Here is a 20,353-nt window from a genome sequence, read left to right as displayed (position 1 = left end):
AATTGCTGCTAAAATACATATTGTTCCATAGTATTTGTGCATTTTACAAGAAGGAAAAGAGCCCAATAAAAGTTGGTTTTGTACGAATTAAGTGTTTTTTGTTTTTCTTTGGCTTTGTTGTGAGTGGTGTTTAGTCTGCTTGGGCAAGTATTTTCCAGGTTCCAAATAAATATAGGAAAACATGAGGTTTTTTTTGTCTCATTTTAGTTTCTAAAACAGAAATAATTCGCTATTCTTCAGAAGTTGTCTTGCTTTGGCATCTTCTGTGTCAAATCTAGTTTTGGGGCAGTAGAACAAGAAAGTGCAAACATTTCTCAAATATCTACCAGCTTTCATATTGAGATCTGAATATGTATACAGCAGGAAAACATCACATTTAATGCTAAACAAGTTTAGTGACAAAATGATACATTTGTCTTCTGTTAAGTTCCTTAATTGTTTGCTTTTCTAAACCACTTTCTGGATTCTGACTACACAACAGATTATATCCTAATAACAGCCTTGCAGTATTTTCACTCAACAGTTAAATGGTATCCATCAATATTTAATTATTACTGTTTTGTTTTTTTGCCCAGAACAACAAATGCTCTCTTGAGACTGCTGGTTTTTGGAGTTGCTGACTCTTTGTTCTATTAATGTTTTATATTAAGGGTAAAAAAAAACCCCACCAGAAATGGCTGATAATTTTAATGTTGCTCTTCTGATTACAGCATGAGTGTCCAAAGTGTGGCCCTGGGCCCCTGACAGCAGAATCCTATAATCTGGCTAGCGCAGGTGGCTGATGCAGATGGAGGCTTTTAAACTTTTAATTAGGGCAAATTATAATCTTACAGTTGAATTTTTTTGAGTTGTAACATAGTATTCTTTTAATAATCATTGTTTTACTTTCTATTTTCATAGCAAATTGGAACTTTTACACTGAAGCAGACTTTGATGCACCCAAATCTGCGTTTAATTAATTTATTACACTTGGCTAAAGAGTTTTCAGTGGAATATTATCTCAAATCCTGTTTCATTACTCTGATCGTTCTATATTTTATTTTTTCTGGTATGTTTTCACTCATATCCCAAAAACCTTGCAAACTGTATGCAAACATTAACACACCCCACCTCCCAAGGTCTTGGTACTACAGATCCATTTTCTACAAGAAATCTCACTAGTTGGTTAATTAAAATATTGCATGCTTAGTTCATTGTTGAGAAGGTAATAAAGAAAAAAATCGCAAAAATGTATTCTTGATTTTAGTGGAACATTTTTTTTTTTAGCCTGAGGATACTTTTGACTTTATGACTCAGGCCCATGTGTCAAAAAAAATAACTAAACAGAAAAAAAATAGTAATCACTGGATTACAGCTTTTACCAAACAGTATTTAGATTTTTTTCCTTTTATTCTTCCTTAATTAAATGTTTTCCACGACTACTTTTTACTTGAGTGTTATTTTAAAGTAATTTTACACCTGTGTGTAGCCTGCATCTTAAGGCAGCCCGTCTCTCCTTTCATACATAAAAAAACAGAAGCAGATAGAGTTTTTAACATTTAAAGGTTTCTCTTTTGTTGCGACAGAGTTGGAGTGGATTATTTGTTATTTGGAGTTGAGTTTACAAGTCTGAGGCGTTTGCATTTCTGCACTCAAGCCTATTGAGTGCACACCCACTCAACACACCCCTACGAAACTGGACCGCGGTGAAGTTAGTTTGATATTGGACATTGGACATTCAAGCTCCGCGGAGTCAGCGGGATCTAGCTCACGGTTGATCCGGTTGAAGGACTCCGTTTTCGGCCAGCGTCTCTCAGCTGCTCCCTTCTTGCACATGCGGTGGTGCAGTTAGGGACCGTCAAAAAAGTTTTGAACCAAGCACTCTTGAGAAATAAAAATCAATAAATTCCTTATGTAGTGATCAGCTAAGACAAAACTAATAGGAAATGATGCCAATAAATAACATCTGTAAGGCACACAAATAGTTATCCCATTTTAAGACTTTCTTTATTTTTAAAGAATTTTTATTATAGAAAAATGTGATATTTCTTCAATAGCTTCCAGGTCATGTGACCCACTGACTCCAAATCTATGTCAAATTGTTCTACTACATTAGCTTGATGGGGCACAGTCATTTTTATCCCATTTTAAGACTTTCTTTATTTTTAAAGAATTTTTATTATAGAAAAATGTGATATTTCTTCAATAGCTTCCAGGTCATGTGACCCACTGACTTCAAAATTATGTCAGATTGTTCTACTACATTAGCTTGATGGGGCACACTAATTTTTATCCAATTTTAAGCCTTTTTCTATTTTTAAAGAATTTTTATTATAAAAATAATTGATATTTCTTCAATAGCTTCCGGGTCATGTGACCCACTGACTCCAAATCTATGTCAAATTGTTCTACTACATTAGCTTGATGGGGCACAGTCATTTTTATCCCATTTTAAGACTTTCTTTATTTTTAAAGAATTTTTATTATAGAAAAATGTGATATTTCTTCAATAGCTTCCAGGTCATGTGACCCACTGACTTCAAAATTATGTCAGATTGTTCTACTACTTTAGCCTCTTGGGGCACAGTCATTTTTGTCCAAATTTAAGCCTTTTTCTATTTTTAAAGAATTTTTATCATAAAAATAATTGATATTTCTTCAATAGCTTCCAGGTCATGTGACCCACTTACTCAAAATCTGTGTCAAATTGTTCTACTACCTTACCTTGATGGGGCACAGTAATTTTTATCCCATTTTAAGCCTTTTTCTATTTTTAAAGAATTTTTATTATAAAAATAATTAATATTTCTTCAATAGCTTCCAGGTCATGTGACCCACTGACTCCAAATCTATGTCAAATTGTTCTACTACATTAACTTGATGGGGCACACTCATTTTTATCCCATTTTAAGCCCTTTTCTATTTTTAAAGAATTTTTATTATAAAAATAATTGATATTTCTTCAATAGCTTCCAGGTCATGTGACCCACTGACTTAAAATCTGTGTCAAATTGTTCTACTACTTTACCTTGATGGGGCATAGCCTTGATGTTGTTGAAACAAAGGACAGTTTTATTGACAACATATAACTGTAAAGTATTTATTTTGAACAGTGTTAAAAAATTCCCCATTGATGGTAAGGAAAAACTTCCAGCAGATCCAGGCTCAGTATGAACGGTCATCTGTCTCGTCCGACTGGGGTTACAGAAGACAGAGCAGAGACACAACAAGAGAGACAAAAAAGCATAGAAACACACATTGATCCAGTAATCTGTTCTACATTAGATGGTAATAGCGGGTGAGCCGTCTTCTCTGGATGATGTCACAGTTAACAGAAGGCCAGACCAGGTGTGCCTACTATGAAGAAAAAAGAGAGAGCGCAAAATGTTAAAAGCTGAAATGAAGACAAGCAATGCAAAACTGGAGAGCAGTAGGAGAATTAAGCAGAGTGAGAAAAATAGACCCTGATGTCCTCCAGTAGCCTAAGCCTATAACAGCATAGCTACAAAGATAGCTCAGGGTAACATGAGCCACTCTGACTATAAGCTTTCTCAAAAAGGAAAGTTTTAAGATTAGTCTTAAAAGTAGACAGGGTGTCTGCCTCACGGACCAAAACTGGGAGTTGGTTCCACAGGAGAGGAGCCTGATAGCTAAAGGATCTGCCTCCCATTCTACTTTTAGAGACTCTAGGAACCACCAGCAGACCTGCAGTCTGAGCGAAGTGCTCTGTTAGGAACATACGGGGTAATCAGAGCTCTGATATATGATGGAGCTTGATTATTAAGGGCTTTATTCGTTAGAATTTTTTTTAATTCTATTGTATAAATTACAACTTCAAAACTATCTAGAGCTAGTCCCTATTTATGCATACTCTCACCCAGTCTGTAATTGGAGGTCCAGCAAATGGTGGCTTGCAGGCAGCACACATTGTGGAACATGTGTAGTCATCAAACACTGATAAAGAAAGGAAAACAACCATACATATACAATCCCTGGCAAAAATTATGGAATCACCGGCCCTGGAGGATGTTCAGTCAGTTGTTGAATTTTGTAGAAAAAAAAAAAACAGATCACAAATATGACACAAAACTAAAGTAATTTCAAATGACAACTGTCTGGCTTTAAGAAACACTAAAAGAAATCAAGAAATAAAATTGATAGTCGGTAACGGTTACTTTTTTAGACCAAGCAGAGGGAAAATAATATGTAATCATTCAATTCTGAGGGAAAAATGATGGAATCACCCTGCATCAAATTGGACCTGCTCGTTATTCTGCAATAAAAAGGAGTGATGACATCTTGGAAATGGCTCCAACACGAGAGATGTCAGCTGAAACAAAGGAGAGGATTATCAAAATCTTAAAAGAGTGTAAGTCATCACGCAATGTTGCAAAAGATGTTGGTTGTTCACAGTCAGCTGTGTCTAAAATTTGGACCAAATACAAACGACATTGGAAGGTTGTTAAAGGCAAACATACTGGTAGACCAAGGAAGACATCACAGCGTCAAGACAGAAAACTTAAAGCAATATGTCTCAAAAACCGAAAATTCACAACAAAAGAAATGAGGAACGAATGGGAGGAAACTGGAGTCAACGTCTGTGACAGAACTGTAAGAAACAGCCTAAAGGAAATGGATTTACATACAGGAAAGCTAAAAGTAAGCCATCATTAACACCTAAACAAAAAAAACAAGGTTACAAGGAAAGCAATCGTGGACTGTGGATGACTGGATGAAAGTCATATTCAATGATGAATCTCGATTCTGCATTGGGCAAGGTGATGATGCTAAAACTTTTGTTTATATATATATATATATATATATATATATATATATATATATATATATATATATATATATATATATATATGTGTGTGTGTGTGTGTGTGTGTGTGTAAATGTGCAACAATGTTTACACAATGTGTAAATTTGAAGCATAAATATAGACAAACTACAGGTAGTGTTGAAGTTGTAATTTATAGATGACAAGCAAATAAACACCCTAATCTGTGACAGGAGAGGAGTGTTTACTGTATTACTATAAAACTGAAATGGTATCTTTTCTTCTCTCCTGGAAAGATCTATGGGAGATGGAACCATTCAGGGAAAGCTTTACCATCAGAGCTGCTTATGATGTTTTACCGTCACCTGCAAACCTAAGCCAATGGTATGGCTTACGACCCCACATGCTCCTTGTGTCCAAGCCCAGCAAAACTAAAGCACATCTTAGTGGGATGCAAGACCAGCCTTACCCAAGGTCGCTACACCTGGCGACACAACCAGGTGCTCAGAAGTCTTGCAGCAGTGCTTGAATGCCAGCGGATGAGTGCAAATGCGCCCCCCCCCCCAATTCCACCGGCAGCCAACACTTTTTGTTCAAGAGGGTCAAGCCAGCTTCACCATCAGCAGTAGGGCTGACATTGGGCAGCTGGGCAGAGCACAGGACTGGAAAATGCTGCCAGACCTGGACAAAAACTGTGCTTTCCACAGAAAATTGCATCCATCAACCTGCGTCCAGACCTCGTTCTGTGATCTTCCTCACTCAAGCATGTGTACATCATTGAGCTCACGGTACCCTGGGCAGGTGCCGTAGAGGAAGCCTTTGAGCGGAAGAAGCTGAGGTACACCAATCTTGCAGCAGACGCCCAACAGCAAGGATGGAACGTGAAGGTACGACCGGTGGAAGTAGGCTGCAGGGGATTCGTAGCCACCTCAACATCAAGGCTACTCAGGGAGATGGGGGTGCAGGGGAAGGCCCACAGGCAGGCAATTAAGGACCTCTCCAAGGCTGCTGAAAAGGGGAGCCAGTGGCTGTGGACCAAGAAGAAGGACCTGGCCTGGGGCTCAAGTGTGTGATGGTTGATGGGAGTGAACCTGGGACGCTGGGATTCACTGCTGAACCCTCTGGAGGTGTCGTGGGCCTATCAGCGAAACACCCAAGAAGGAGGGCGCCCACTTGAGAACCTAAGGGATGCCCTCACCCACTTGATGGCCACAGTGTCTCGTCGGTGCCTTAGGTATCTATTGGGATAACATCTTGTCCTACTCAACAGATCTGTTGTATTTTAACAGATCCAGTGTGACAACTGTGACAGATGGTACCATGCCTTGACATAAAGAGCACAGAAGATGAAAATGCTAAGAAAGGCAGGTGGAACTGTCCATTGTGCAACTAATATGCAAACTTTGTACTCAGTTAAACACTGTTCAAAATAAATACTATACAGTAATATGTTGCCAATAAAACTGCAATTTGTTTCAACAACATCAAGGCTGTACTTCATCTAGCTAATGTAGTAGAACAATTTCGCACAGATTTGAAGTCAGTCAAAATCTTTAAAAATAATCGAAGACTTAAAATTGGATAAAAATGAGTGTGCCTCATCTGGCTAAAGTAGTAGAACAATTTGACATAATTTTGAGTCAGTGGGTCACATGACCTGGAAGCTATTGAAGAAATATCACATTTTTCTATAATAAAAATTTCTTTAAAAATAGAAAAAGGCTTAAAATTGGACAAAAATTACTGTGCCCCATCAAGCTAATGTAGTAGAACAATTTGACATAGATTTGGAGTCAGTGGGTCACATGACCTGGAAGCTATTGAAGAAATATCAATTATTTTTATAATAAAAATTCTTTAAAAATAGAAAAAGGCTTAAAATGGGATAAAAATTACTGTGCCCCATCAAGGTAAAGTAGTAGAACAATTTGACATAGATTTGGAGTCAGTGGGTCACATGACCCGGAAGCTATTGAAGAAATATCACATTTTTCTATAATAAAAATTCTTTAAAAATAAAGAAAGTCTTAAAATGGGATAAAAATGACTGTGCCCCATCAAGCTAATGTAGTAGAACAATTTGACATAGATTTGGAGTCAGTGGGTCACATGACCCGGAAGCTATTGAAGAAATATCAATTATTTTTATAATAAAAATTCTTTAAAAATAGAAAAAGGCTTAAAATTGGATACAAATTAGTGTGCCCCATCAAGCTAATGTAGTAGAACAATTTGACATAATTTTGAAGTCAGTGGGTCACATGACCTGGAAGCTATTGAAGAAATATCACATTTTTCTATAATAAAAATTCTTTAAAAATAAAGAAAGTCTTAAAATGGGATAAAAATGACTGTGCCCCAAGAGGCTAATGTAGTAGAACAATTTGACACAGATTTGGAGTCAGTGGGTCACATGACCTGGAAGCTATTGAAGAAATATAAAAAAAATTTATAATAAAAATTCTTTAAAAATAGAAAAAGTCTTAAAGTGGGATAAAAATGAATGTGCTCCATCAAGGTAAATTAGTAGAACAATTTGACATAGATTTGGAGTCAGTGGGTCACATGACCCGGAAGCTATTGAAGAAATATCAATTATTTTTATAATAAAAATTCTTTAAAAATAGAAAAAGGCTTAGATTTGGACAAAAATGACTGTGCCCCAAGAGGCTAAAGTAGTAGAACAATCTGACATAATTTTGAAGTCAGTGGGTCACATGACCTGGAAGCTATTGAAGAAATATCACATTTTTCTATAATAAAAATTCTTTAAAAATAGAAAAAGGCTTAAAATGGGATAAAAATGACTGTGCCCCATCAAGGTAAATTAGTAGAACAATTTGACATAGATTTGGAGTCAGTGGGTCACATGACCTGGAAGCTATTGAAGAAATATCACATTTTTCTATAATAAAAATTCTTTAAAAATAAAGAAAGTCTTAAAATGGGATAAAAATGACTGTGCCCCAAGAGGCTAATGTAGTAGAACAATTTGACACAGATTTGGAGTCAGTGGGTCACATGACCTGGAAGCTATTGAAGAAATATAAAAAAAATTTATAATAAAAATTCTTTAAAAATAGAAAAAGTCTTAAAGTGGGATAAAAATGAATGTGCTCCATCAAGGTAAATTAGTAGAACAATTTGACATAGATTTGGAGTCAGTGGGTCACATGACCCGGAAGCTATTGAAGAAATATCAATTATTTTTATAATAAAAATTCTTTAAAAATAGAAAAAGGCTTAGATTTGGACAAAAATGACTGTGCCCCAAGAGGCTAAAGTAGTAGAACAATCTGACATAATTTTGAAGTCAGTGGGTCACATGACCTGGAAGCTATTGAAGAAATATCACATTTTTCTATAATAAAAATTCTTTAAAAATAGAAAAAGGCTTAAAATGGGATAAAAATGACTGTGCCCCATCAAGGTAAATTAGTAGAACAATTTGACATAGATTTGGAGTCAGTGGGTCACATGACCTGGAAGCTATTGAAGAAATATCACATTTTTCTATAATAAAAATTCTTTAAAAATAAAGAAAGTCGTAAAATGGGATAACTATTTGTGTGCCTTACAGATGTTATTTATTGGCATCATTTCCTATTAGTTTTGTCTTAGCTGATCACTACATAAGGAATTTTTTGATTTTTATTTCTCAAGAGTGCTTGGTTCAAAACTTTTTTGACGGTCCCTAACTGCAACGCCGCGTGTGGGAGAAGGGAGCCGCTGAGAGACTCTGGCCGAAAACGGAGTCCTTCAACCGGATCAACCGTGAGCTAGATCCCGCTGACTCCGCGGAGCTTGAATGTCCAATGTCCAATATCAAACTAACTTCACCGCGGTCGAAACTGGCTGCTAGACTTCCTCACCAACAGACCTCAGTCAGTCCGGGTCGGACAGAACACCTCTGATGTCGTCACCCTCAGCACGGGCTCCCCTCAGGGCTGCGTCCTGAGCCCCCTGCTGTTCACCCTGATGACACACGACTGCGTCCCCAGGTTCACCACCAATCACATCGTGAAGTTTGCAGACGACACAACGGTGGTGGGCCTGATCAGAGACGACAACGACCAGGACTACAGAGAGGAGGTGGAGCAGCTGGTGGGTTGGTGCAGAGACAACAGCCTGATCCTGAACGTGGATAAGACGAAGGAGCTCATCGTCGACTTCAGGAAAAACCGGCCTCACCATGCTCCACTGCTCATCAACAACTCAGCTGTGGAGGTGGTCAGCAGCACCAAGTTCCTGGGGGTGCACATCACGAACAACCTCACCTGGACTGTGAACACCACGTCACTGGTGAAGAGGGCACAGAAGCGACTGTACTTCCTGCGGAGGATGAGGAGAGCCCGCCTGCCCCCGCCCATCCTCACGACCTTCTACAGAAGCACCATAGAGAGTATTCTGACCAGCTGTCTCTCTGTGTGGGGTGGAGGCTGCAGTGCCTCCGACTGGAAGAACGTGAGGAGAGTGGTGAGGACAGCAGAATGGATCATTGGGGCTCCTCTTCCCTCCATTAAGGACATTTCATCGCAGCGCTGTGTGTCTCGTGCCCGTAACATCATCAGGGACCCCTCACACCCCCACCATGAACTGTTCTCCCTGCTGCCCTCTGGAAAGAGGTTCCGCAGCATCCGCTGCAGGTCCACTAGGTTCAGCAAAAGCTTTTTCCCTGCTGCCATCAGACTGTTGAACTGCTGAAGTACAAAAGTGTACCACACTAGATTCGCTGATTTGCACATTCGCACATTTGCACATTGTATCGTACCCTGAAAAATTGATGCTGCACCTTAACCGGAAACGCACTGCAAAACTGTGTACAATGCAACTGTCTACTTTTAAATCACTGCCGCACCTTACTGCATATTTGTCTACATTTGGTTTACATTGTTTACATTTCAACTGCCTACTGTTCACTGCTGCACTTTATCCGGAAGTCAATTGAAATTTATCCTGTAAGTGACTGCGATTGATCACTGCACTTTATACTGTACTGTAATTCACTGCAAGGTATCCTGTAGAGTTACTGCAATATTTCTGAGCTGTGTGAAAACGAAATTTCGTTCTGTATGCACTCTGTGTATACAAAATGACAATAAAGAAAGTCTAAGTCTAAGTCTATTGTTCAAATAGCTTTCATTATTCGTCCAGCAGGGGGCGCTGTGCACCACATTTGTGTCTTGTGCTAAGTAGTAATGGTCTAGCTGCTGCTCCAGCACACACATCACTCCATAGACATGCATGCATTTTTATTTAGATTAACCAGAACTACATTGCTTTCCTGACCATACTGATAGTATCTACCATAACATAATGTAATCTAGTCTGTTTTAGGCCCACCAGGAGCCTCTTTAATCGCCTTAGCAGTTCACAGTAGCAACAATAGACCTACTATACGCCACACGATAAAAACAGATTAAAATAATTTGGTTTATTTTCAATGATGTTGAGACAGTTCTCATGAGGACAAATGGATTCTATTTCCAATGATAACATTTAACTTGAACCTGTCAAATCATTATCTTTAGTCATGCTTGAGTTAAAGCGTACAGCCACTGATTGAAGGTAAACCTAAAATCTTAGATCCTGCTTGCTGTGACGCCCTACTGAAGATGGAATATGTGTGGGTAGTTTTCTTTCTTTTCTTGCGCTGTGTAATAAAAGGAAATTGTATGAGGAGCCAGAGCTCTGTTTGTGCGGACCACTTGATGTGTGCTGTTTAATCAGTGGAGGCTGAATGCCTGGTTGGTTATGTGACAAATAGGTTATCTTCCCTCATCTCAGTACTTTACCCAATATTGACACAAATTAGGACCGGTTTGCTGAGATAAGGCGGGCAAGGGAGGAGGAGAAAAGCAAAAGGCCCTTTGTGGAAAACTAACATTTTATGGTTTGATGCTTCATGATTTTTAAAAAACAAAAAGTGAAAAAAATAAAATAAAAAATAATGGTACGGTTGATCAAGTATTGAAACCCCTTACACGTTTTAATATACAGACACAAAGTAGGGAATTGTAAAGAAGATGATTGGGTGCAGAGCGTTTATGAACATCATCCTGCTACAGATTCAGTCTCGTCAAACCAGTTTAGGTGCTAACTTTGACTAAGCCATGCTAAAACCTGAATATCCTTTCATCTAAACCAGGTGTGCCCAAAGTGTGGCCCAGGGTTCCATTTGGGGCCCCTGTACTGATTTTATGCACCCCCCCCCCCCCAACCACATTTCAAGAATGACGATGCTGACCAGCACTGGTGGCTGGTGCAGATAGAAACATTTTTGTTTTAATTTGGGCAAACTTACTGCAGTTAAAATTAAGTTAAATTAATTGAGTTAAAATCTCAAAATTAAATGTTGAATTGAATGTTAGGTACAGCACACACAGGTTTAAAAAAGCACTTTTTTTGATTATATTATTTCTTTTTTTTTCACTTATTGGGCCTTGGGTGCTTTTGACTTGACAATTTTGGTCCATGAGCTAAAAAGTTTAGATCCACCCTGATCTAATCCATCCCATTGTAGCTCTGGCTGCATGTTTGAGGTTGTTGTCCTGCTGAAAGGTGAACATCTGTTAAAGTAATTTAAGGCCAACAAGTTTTCTTCCAGCGTTGCCCTGAATTTAGCTCATTTTGTCAGGAACTACGATCAGCTTCCAGGTTCCTGCTAAAAACATAACAAACCCATCCCCACAGCATGCTGCGGTCACCACTGTGCCCTTTCATGCAAATGGAAAGTTAAGGAGGATGTACATCACATTTCACAAACAAGCTGTGTTTATATTCAGATTAAATCATACAGAAACAGACTATCAATTAGGAAACTTCAGAAAAGTATTGGTTACACTTCATATAATTTATGAAGTTCGGAGAAAAAGAGTCAGACTTTTACTTGCATTCTGAAAACAATGCATCCTACTCCTTCCACTTTGCTTTTGTCTACTTTTGTTAGTCTTGCACGTGAAATACCTGCAATAAATAAACACTCAAATTGGTGGTTATCACATGACAAAATGTAGAAAGGGTCAAACATTACAAATGCATGATTGCATCTATTGCAAAAGAGGATGAAGGACGTTGTAATCTTTCAGTGATGAATTATGGCACTACCGATTATTTAAACCTGCGGAGGTTTTCCTTCCTGCACCTCCATAACCTGCTGGCCCGAGGTCAATGGATTCAGACACCGGCCTTATCAGGACAAAGTAATAAGTGTCCAACAATCCAAAGCGATAAAACCAGGAAAAGCAGATGGAAAAACAAGATGCAATCAATCAATGGAGCAGGCTGGCAGCCAAAGCCCTTGGTATTGATCGGCACGGTCCGGATCCAGCTTGTAGTGTTCAGATAATGTTATCTGCACAGTTTTGAATGATATTCTCCCGCCTTAAAGCCTAACAGTGAAGGGAAGCATTAAAAAGCAATCATTTATTCCCGTCATAACACCCACTTTTATGACCGACACGAGGAGTCGTTTTTTCCTCCCGTTCTTCGGGTGTTCTCTCAGATTCTCACCGACTCATGAAAGTTACTGATTGAAGGAGGAAAAGGCACGTGGACTGAGGGGAGAGGGAGGAAGCAGAGCGAGTTGGGAGGTGGGGCAGAAAGAAAGAGAAAGAAAGAGAAAAAGAGAGAGAGAGAGCCGGCCTGTGGATGAAAAAGCTGCAGAGCACTATGAACTCCTTAATCACACACGTTTGACACACACAGATTGAGTCTGGCAGCTCAGTCAGCAGCTCAGAGCAGCTGTATCGACCTGGGACGTTACACATTAACACAACACATACACACACACACACACACACACAGAGGTAAACAGTGGAAATTCGGACACATGGGCACAGTGTGTTGTGTGGAGCTGCTACATAGTGCGATGGCCTCAGACCACTACAAGTTACCTGGATAACTCAGAATGGGAAAAATTAGCCCTGCATCTGGATTTTTTTTTTTTCTATTTAAGGCATTTAATGCAAGACTTCAGCCAAACAAGAGTCACCAAGCCCCAAATGAAGGAGATTGCACCTTTTTGATCTAATCACGCCATGAAAACAGCCTATCAGCCTCCAGCTTGACATTTGTAATGTTTGGGATGGGTTTAAAGATGCAGAAAAAAATAAATAAAAATCCCCCTGCACGCCAAACAGAGCCGCTGCAGGCTGTGTGTCTTTGTGTGCAATAGGTGGGGGTGAGAGCCTGTGTGGTTATCAGGGACAGCCAGGTGTAGGCGTGGAGGTATATGTGGCTATCGCTGCAGCTGTATTGATCCACTCCCTGGCAGCGCAGGCTGTGTTGATGGTGGTGGGGGCGCCGGATGAGGAGAAGAGGAGGAGGAGGTTGATAACAGAGTTTACTGGATGTGGGCATGCTTACCTGAGAGCGTGGGAGGGCGCTGAGGTAACGCCCAATGCACTCTGAATAGGCCTTATTCACAAAAGTCAGTCAAAGGTTTCACATGAGGGCAGAGAGCACGGGCACATGAGGTGATCAGGAATGTTTGGACAAGCAGATAGCGACTCTGGATTGTTCCACACTTCTTTTTTTTAAAACGCTTAAAGTTACATACGCATGTAATGTTCTAAAAAGTGTGTATTTTTTCTAACCCAAGAAGGAAAAAATATAAAATGCAGCTACAGACTTTCGGATCTTGCATGATGGTGGCTAATTTAATCAAACTTACCGATGCTGATGTATTGGGCAGAGAACAAAAAATTACTAAAAAGTATAGAAAAACAATTAATTTCTATAAAAGCAAATATAACAATGCTAAATGCAGAACATAACAACAATAAAATATACACAAATATTTTAGGAAACAGGAAAATAAATTAAAAACACCTTCAATCATAAAACGTCCATGTATACCCAAACTTCTTACAAAAATATTTTAAAATCCTTATAAAAAATTGAAAATAAATAGAAATATGAAAACATGCACCAAGAAGAAGACACAATAAACTATAAAAGGGGAAAAAAACTAATTAAAAAAAGATACTCAAAACTTTTCTAATACAGCATGAAGAACACCAATCAGAAAATACTGAAAATCACAAAAACAATTTACCAAACAACACAGAAAACACTCAAGATTACCTTCAAACATTCTAACTTTCAAAAAGAACAGAAAACAATTCCTAAAATACAACAGAAATTAAAAAAGTAGTGAAAATAACTTCAAAATCTACAAAAAAGTTTTTAAAAACAATAAATACAAAAACACAAAAAAACACCTTGTAACTAAAAATATATGCTCCTTTATATATAAGAAACACACTCAGGAAAACCCAGAAAGGACAGAAGCGAACAATGACACAAAGGGCTACAAAGAATCTTATTGAGAACACCTTTTTCACAGCAATAAATCACACCTTGGAGGAGAAGTTATTTTAGGAGATAAGCTTGAGATTAGGGCAGTAAAATCTGTGTGTGTCACACTGATGGAGACAGTCAGACGCCTTTTCTTTCTCCTTTCTTTTTTTTTTCTTTAGGGTATGTCCTGCAAGGAGCCTGGCCGTTGTTTTTCCTTAAATTGTGTGGAAAAAAGAGAGAAGACCTTCAGATACTTACAACACAAGAGTGAATAACTGTTAAAGTCAGTAAAACTTTCAACCTCTTACACACTAAATCTGGGTAAAACCCATCAGAGGGTTGTCCAGAGAGTACAATGTGGAATTTGTTAAGTTAAAACGAGGAAGGACACCCCTTTTCTTCATGATATGGTACATCCCAATTAGATAAATTAAGCCCAGGTGGAGCTGATGGTTGTGGGTCATCGATTGTCCTGCCAGTTTTCACAAACCCTTGTTAGATTAAGTGAGCGACTCAAAGCCTGGCATCTGTTGTGAAAGATGGGCGAGAGGCTGCAAAGGCAAAACGCCTATGTTTGTTCTTTTTTCGGCTGTAACGCCACGTTTAGGAAGTCATGGAAGCTGCAGGCTCATCTGTGCAAACACACTGGCTTGGTGAGGCTGAATCACCGCATGATGACGCTGGCCCCCTGCTCTTGCTCTCTGACTCCATGTACAGGTTTGTGGGTTTGTCACAGAGACCGTTTTCCTGCGAGAACTGCGAGAAGAGCTTCTGCGCTCGCTACGAGCTCACCAGGCATGGACGGGTGCATAGTGGCGAAAAGCCACACAAGTAAGACACGCGTGTCCTCGTTGTTGGAATTGGAGGGAGTTAACCTTCTGGGGGTTGTTGGTTTACCTGCCTGGCTTGCAGGTGTCCTGCTGATGGGTGCTCGGAGGCCTTTGGGAAACATGCCAGCATGAAAAACCACATGGCTAGAGTCCACCAGCAGCAGGAAGAAAGATATCAAGTACAGTGCTAGCCTCGATTTCTCTCATCGTGAGGTGATGATCCAGTGTCTCGTCTTTGCACTTGCGTATTGTTTTTGTTGCCCCTCATAGTGTGACCATCAAGGCTGTGGAAAGGAGTTCAGCAAGAAGAAGCAACTAAAAGCCCACAAGAGTGAGCATGGAGAACCTTTGGCTTTTCAGTGAGTGCACATTGGATTCAATTTAAAAAATTGGGGGGGGACAAGTGTCCGTTTCTCTAGATCTGAGCTTCTCTGTTCATAGCTGCCCCGTCAACGGATGTGGGAAAGGCTTTTCCAGCCGGAGCAAGCTGAAGCATCATGAGAAAGTTCATCAAGGTTTGCTGACTTTTTTTCCCTCCTTAGCTGAACGACCCTCTAAGTCACAGGTGTCAAACTCAAGGCCCGCGGGCCAAATCCGGCCCGTCAAGGTAAGTTATCCGGCCCTCAAGAGCCAAAAAAAAAAAGCATATCATGTCATAAAGTAGAGGCATATATCCTTTTAAAGTGTATAAAGTGGCTAAAACTGTGCCTCCTGTAAATGTAACTCACCCCGATATCAACTTTTTTTGCAAATAAACTGGGCCAAAGGTTGCTACTTTTATGTTACTATGCATTTTTTATACTTCTATCTGAACTGGAATAAAATTATGAAATGAAAAGTATAGTCTATACACGTGCAACCGGCCCTTTTCATGACTTTGTGATGAAAAGTGGCCCCATATAGAAATGAGGTTGACACCCCTGCTCTAAGTGAACCGGTACCCCCTCTTGCTGCAGGCTACCCCTGCAGCGTTGACCTGTGTCTCATCCGGAGTAAGACATGGACAGAATATCTGAAGCACAGAGCACAGCACAAAGGTATGAATGCATTGCCATACCTACGTCGGCTTTTCTGAATTTCTCTATTAAAAAAACCCACACCTGCCTCTTTCTTCTTAGAGAAGGTTCTGTGTGAAACGTGCCAAAAGCTCTTCAACAACACCTGGTTCTTGCGCTTGCACGAGCTGCGCGTGCACTCCAGGGAGAAGAGGTACTTCCTGTGCCCCGAGGAGGGCTGTGACAGGAAGTTCACCCGCCGCTCCAAGCTGGAGTGTCATGTGCTGGGAGACCATGAGGGGAAGACGCCCTTCACCTGTGCGTACGCCGGCTGTGGGAAGAGCTTTGCCTTGAAGGTGAGGGACCGCTTGAGCTCAGCGATTAAAGTGACACCATGGAGCCAAACCTTGGAGCTGTCCTTGGAAAGTGGTCCCACCACAGAAGGACGCGCTGTTGAAACTGTAAATAAGTTGGTAGAGGTGATGTTTTAGATTAGACACTTGGTGTTTGTGGGTAAGAAACCTTAACGCAAACTGGCGGAATATCTGACCTAATGGAAATGCTGCAGAAAGATGAGATGCATTAAATATCATGGCTTCCCTGCCACTGTTCGTTCTCGGTGTGATCAGGGGAATTAATTTTGAACAGGCTATTAACACTGAAGCTATTTGAATACTTTTACCCCGTCCAGGGATCTGCTCAAGTTCATGTATGTATGTATGTATGTATGTCTTCTTGTCCATGTAACTCTAATGCTTAAAATAACAAGTTGGTTCTCTGAAATGCTGCTTCTCTTCTAGAGAAGCCTTATAAGCAGGACCTTTGCGTAGTGGATCGACATGTTTTAAGTGTGAGGGTGACCATTAAACCCTGAGGCCTCCACCTCTGTAATGACAGCCGGTCTCGTCACAAATTGCTGCTTTTATTCCTCTCCAAGAATGACAACATCTTCCACCCTGAAAGGGTGACCGTGCTGAATCTTGGCCTGATGTTGCTCTTCTGTGCTGGGTCCTCCGTTTGGCCGGTGGTTGTCTTGTTTTTCCCGACGTATAGCTGATTGGTCGTCCTGGCACTTTACAGCGTACACAACTCTGCTCTGTTTGTGCCGGGGGACTGGATCTTTAGGGTGAATCGGTTTGTGTGGGTTTTTTTTTTTTATTTTTTGTTTTTTTTGGCAGGGGTCACCAACATGGTGCCAGTAGGCACCAGGATGATTTGTGGTGCCCTCAAGCCTGCTCTAAAAGAATGGCACAACCCTCCAGTGGGCTGCCTTTAAAATGCCATTTTATTCAATTGCTCTTTTTTTTAATCATACTTGCATTTACATAAATTAAAAAATGACAAAAGCATTTAACACTTGTATTACATAAAGTTAAGGTGGGCTTGGACTCTTGTAGTTAAAAGGTCAGTACATGTAGCCCTTCCTATGACATAGTACCAACAAAGTAGCCCTGTTTCTAAAAGGATGATCCCTGCTCTAAGCCTTATAGTGTGATTTCTCCTTCTCCCCGGCTCCTGAGTTTGTGGCGGTGTTGTCTGCTCTGTGAAAGGGTCCCAAGGACTCCTAATATGGGCTTTTGGGGGGGGGGGGGTGCTACATGTAGGTTTCTGACTTTCCTCCATCTAAGACTGAGATGGCAGTCCAAGAAAAGCAAGCTGCCTTTTTACTTAACATGCATTTACCCAGAGCTGACATGTTGGGTTTCCTGAAATAAAATTTTAACCCAGGTGTCAAAGGTACCTGAACCAGTGGCTTTGTGTCCCTGAAAAGGGCCTTAAATCTTCTACCTCCATGGGTGGATTACTTTTGAATGAAATGGCTAAAACGTCTGCATTCTGATCAACAGGAAAGCCTAAATCGACACGCTGTGGTTCACGACCCTGCAAAAAGAAAGCTGAAGGTAAAGTATACACATGGTCTTTGAGTTCTTGTTCAAATTTTGGTTTATATTGCTCTGAACTCTTTCCAGAAAGGGAAGCCTAAAAAGGCCGAGCCGTCGCAGACTGCGCAGGAGGCCACCCTGTCGACTGCAGACCATCAGGAAGAAGCTGGGAAGCTTGCTGCAAAGCTGCACAGTACAACTTTAGGGGATGACAAATCATGAATCTGTCTGATGGCGCTTGTTAATTATAAAGCGTTCCTACAGACTGCTCATTGATGCTGGAAATGTAAATAAAAACCCCTTTCAAATCACAAGCAATGCAATCTTTCTGAACCTTTATGTGGTGCTCTGAGGCATACTAGTTGGTCACTAATGTTGGCGAAACCTATTGAGCACTATAACCTTTAACTATATTTGTGGGAAATGAACCAAGGGGCTAAAAGAGAATTTATGTATGTAATCAAATTTCTGAGGATAGAATGCAAATAAGGTTTTATTTGGGGGGGGGGGGGCAGATGACACTATAAAGGACAGGTCTATAAAGTTCACCTGAATTTCCCTTGAGTAAATGCTTTCTGTCACCTTTTGGGCTATGAGTAGACCAGCACAACAAACCAAGCCTAATTTTTATTTTTTCTCCCCCCTCCAGAAAGGAAAGGTTGCCATCCAAGCCTCAATCTGAATGGCTTTAAAGTATTGCCAAAGATTCTCAATTGGTATCAAGTTTACACTTTAGATCAATGACAACCTGATCATGCTTTGATTGGAATAAATGACATTTAACTGGACTGGAGTCATAATACTGATGCTCTTTACAGGAATAGTCTGAGCAGATTCTACCTGCTTGTTACGGATTTTGGCACTTTTTTTGGAGGGGGGGGAGAGAGAAGTCTCTGTTTTGTTAGATAAGTGTTGGCAACTCCATTTTAGACGATCCTGTTTATTATTTTAGTTATTTTTGGGCTGGACTCTGGGCTGAGGGCACCGCCGTGGTTTGCTGCCTGAGAGGTTTTTTGACCTGGAAGGATTTGCTGCCAGCGGTATCTTGGTGCTTCAAGTGCCTTGGCTCTTGGAGGAAGGCCTGAAGACTAGGCTAAGGTTAGGTAAGGTTCTGGTCACTCAGTTAGCTGCAGGAAAATGGAGACTTGCCATTTGTTTGTACCACTCATGCACTTCCTGACAGTGTTTGGTTACAGTGTTTGGTATTTTCTGACTAGTTTTGTAAGTTAGATTATTTTATTCAACAAATGGATACTGTGTGTTCTTTTTTTTTTTTTTTTTTTTTTTTTTTTTCCCCAACTGTAAAGCTACTGAAAAACTTACAAAGGAGTAGGTGTGTTTAGGTGACTTGTTGACGTGGTAACTTGTGGTTTTAAACCACTTGGTGTGTGTGACCATTTGTGTTGTGGTGTCAACAGTTCTTAGTTGGTTTGGATTATTAGTTGCCACTTGTGGTATTGTGTGGTAACTTCGTGTAATAATCCATTTGACTGTTGTGCTCCCTTTTTGGGTCACATGTTGCCATCGTCTAAGTCATTTGTGTTTTGTCTTAATGCTTTTTTTTTTTTTTTTTTTTTTTTTACACATCAGGTTAATCCTGCTCTCCCTCCTCAGATCCCGGTTTGGTTTGTAGCTTGTCTTATGGTTGGGTTCTGTTAGGTTTGTTTTGCATTTGCTTATTTCAGGTATTCTCTCTTTGGGCTTTTATTTCTTTAGTATATTTTAATAAATTCAGTTTTAATTTAACCAGAAAATCCTTGTGTGGTCTCCTTGTAATGTTATCCCACCAAACGAGCCTGGTGGACGTAACACTGCTGAAGACTGAGGTCTTTTGGAGAGACCTTGGACTCCGTGGTGGCATCAGCCATCTTCTATAGTGTGGTTTGTTAGAGAAGCAGCTTATCTGCAACCATTAAGCTGATCAGGAAGTCCTAGGATGCCCCCTTGAGCCAGTACAGGTGGTGGGAGATGGGACTCTGGCAAAAACGTCACTGCTGGATAGTTTCCCACTCCCTTCATGGAGCTGCATAGCTCCTTCAGATCATTCCTCCTAAAAGCTTTTAGACTTGATAATTTCACTGCTCCCAACAAAATAGGGTTTAAATCACTGCTGACTGCAGTTTTTGAATTTCTTGTCTTTCATGCATTATGTGCTGATTTGTGCAGCTTTCAAATCCCTGTATTCGGTTACACTGTAATTGGAGTTTAAGACATTCTCTCATGTAAACTGGCCTTTACTGTGCGGTCTAATTATCGTTTGTGTGTATTGACGTGCTTCCATTTGCCTTTCACCTTACTGCTGGTACACCTGAATATCCTCACCATGGAACAATGAAGGATATTTTTATCCACCAATTAGGTAACCTGAAGCCAAACACTGAACCATTTTTAGAATTTCTTTTTCTTTCTGTTCACTTGACTCTTATACACTACTTTGTGTTGATCAGTCACAGAAAACCCCGGTGACGCAATGAGGAATAGCTCTATTTGGAGAATGGAACCATCGATGGCAGTAATTTGACAGACACTTTCCACAACCTCCCCATTGGGTGTAAAGAAGTCAAAGGGACGGACGCGCTG

The 20,353-nt window shown here is 40.2% G+C and overlaps 1 protein-coding gene across 1 annotated transcript; it reads left to right on the top strand.

Moving 5' to 3' along the window:
• The first annotated feature begins 14,523 nt into the window (after positions 1-14,523).
• gtf3ab (general transcription factor IIIA, b) lies at positions 14,524-18,070 on the top strand. The gene is made up of 9 exons (XM_012857436.3): positions 14,524-14,718; positions 14,802-14,896; positions 14,978-15,074; positions 15,166-15,254; positions 15,337-15,410; positions 15,852-15,932; positions 16,014-16,246; positions 17,738-17,791; positions 17,861-18,070. Exons 1-9 carry the CDS (start codon positions 14,605-14,607, stop codon positions 17,993-17,995), a joined length of 972 nt encoding a protein of 323 aa, XP_012712890.2. The 5' UTR covers positions 14,524-14,604; the 3' UTR covers positions 17,996-18,070.
• Positions 18,071-20,353: the final 2,283 nt, after the last annotated feature.

The sequence above is a fragment of the Fundulus heteroclitus genome, chromosome 21 (genome assembly GCF_011125445.2).
Source record: "Fundulus heteroclitus isolate FHET01 chromosome 21, MU-UCD_Fhet_4.1, whole genome shotgun sequence".
Lineage (NCBI taxonomy): Eukaryota > Metazoa > Chordata > Actinopteri > Cyprinodontiformes > Fundulidae > Fundulus > Fundulus heteroclitus.
This window is presented reverse-complemented; position numbering and strand designations above follow the sequence as displayed.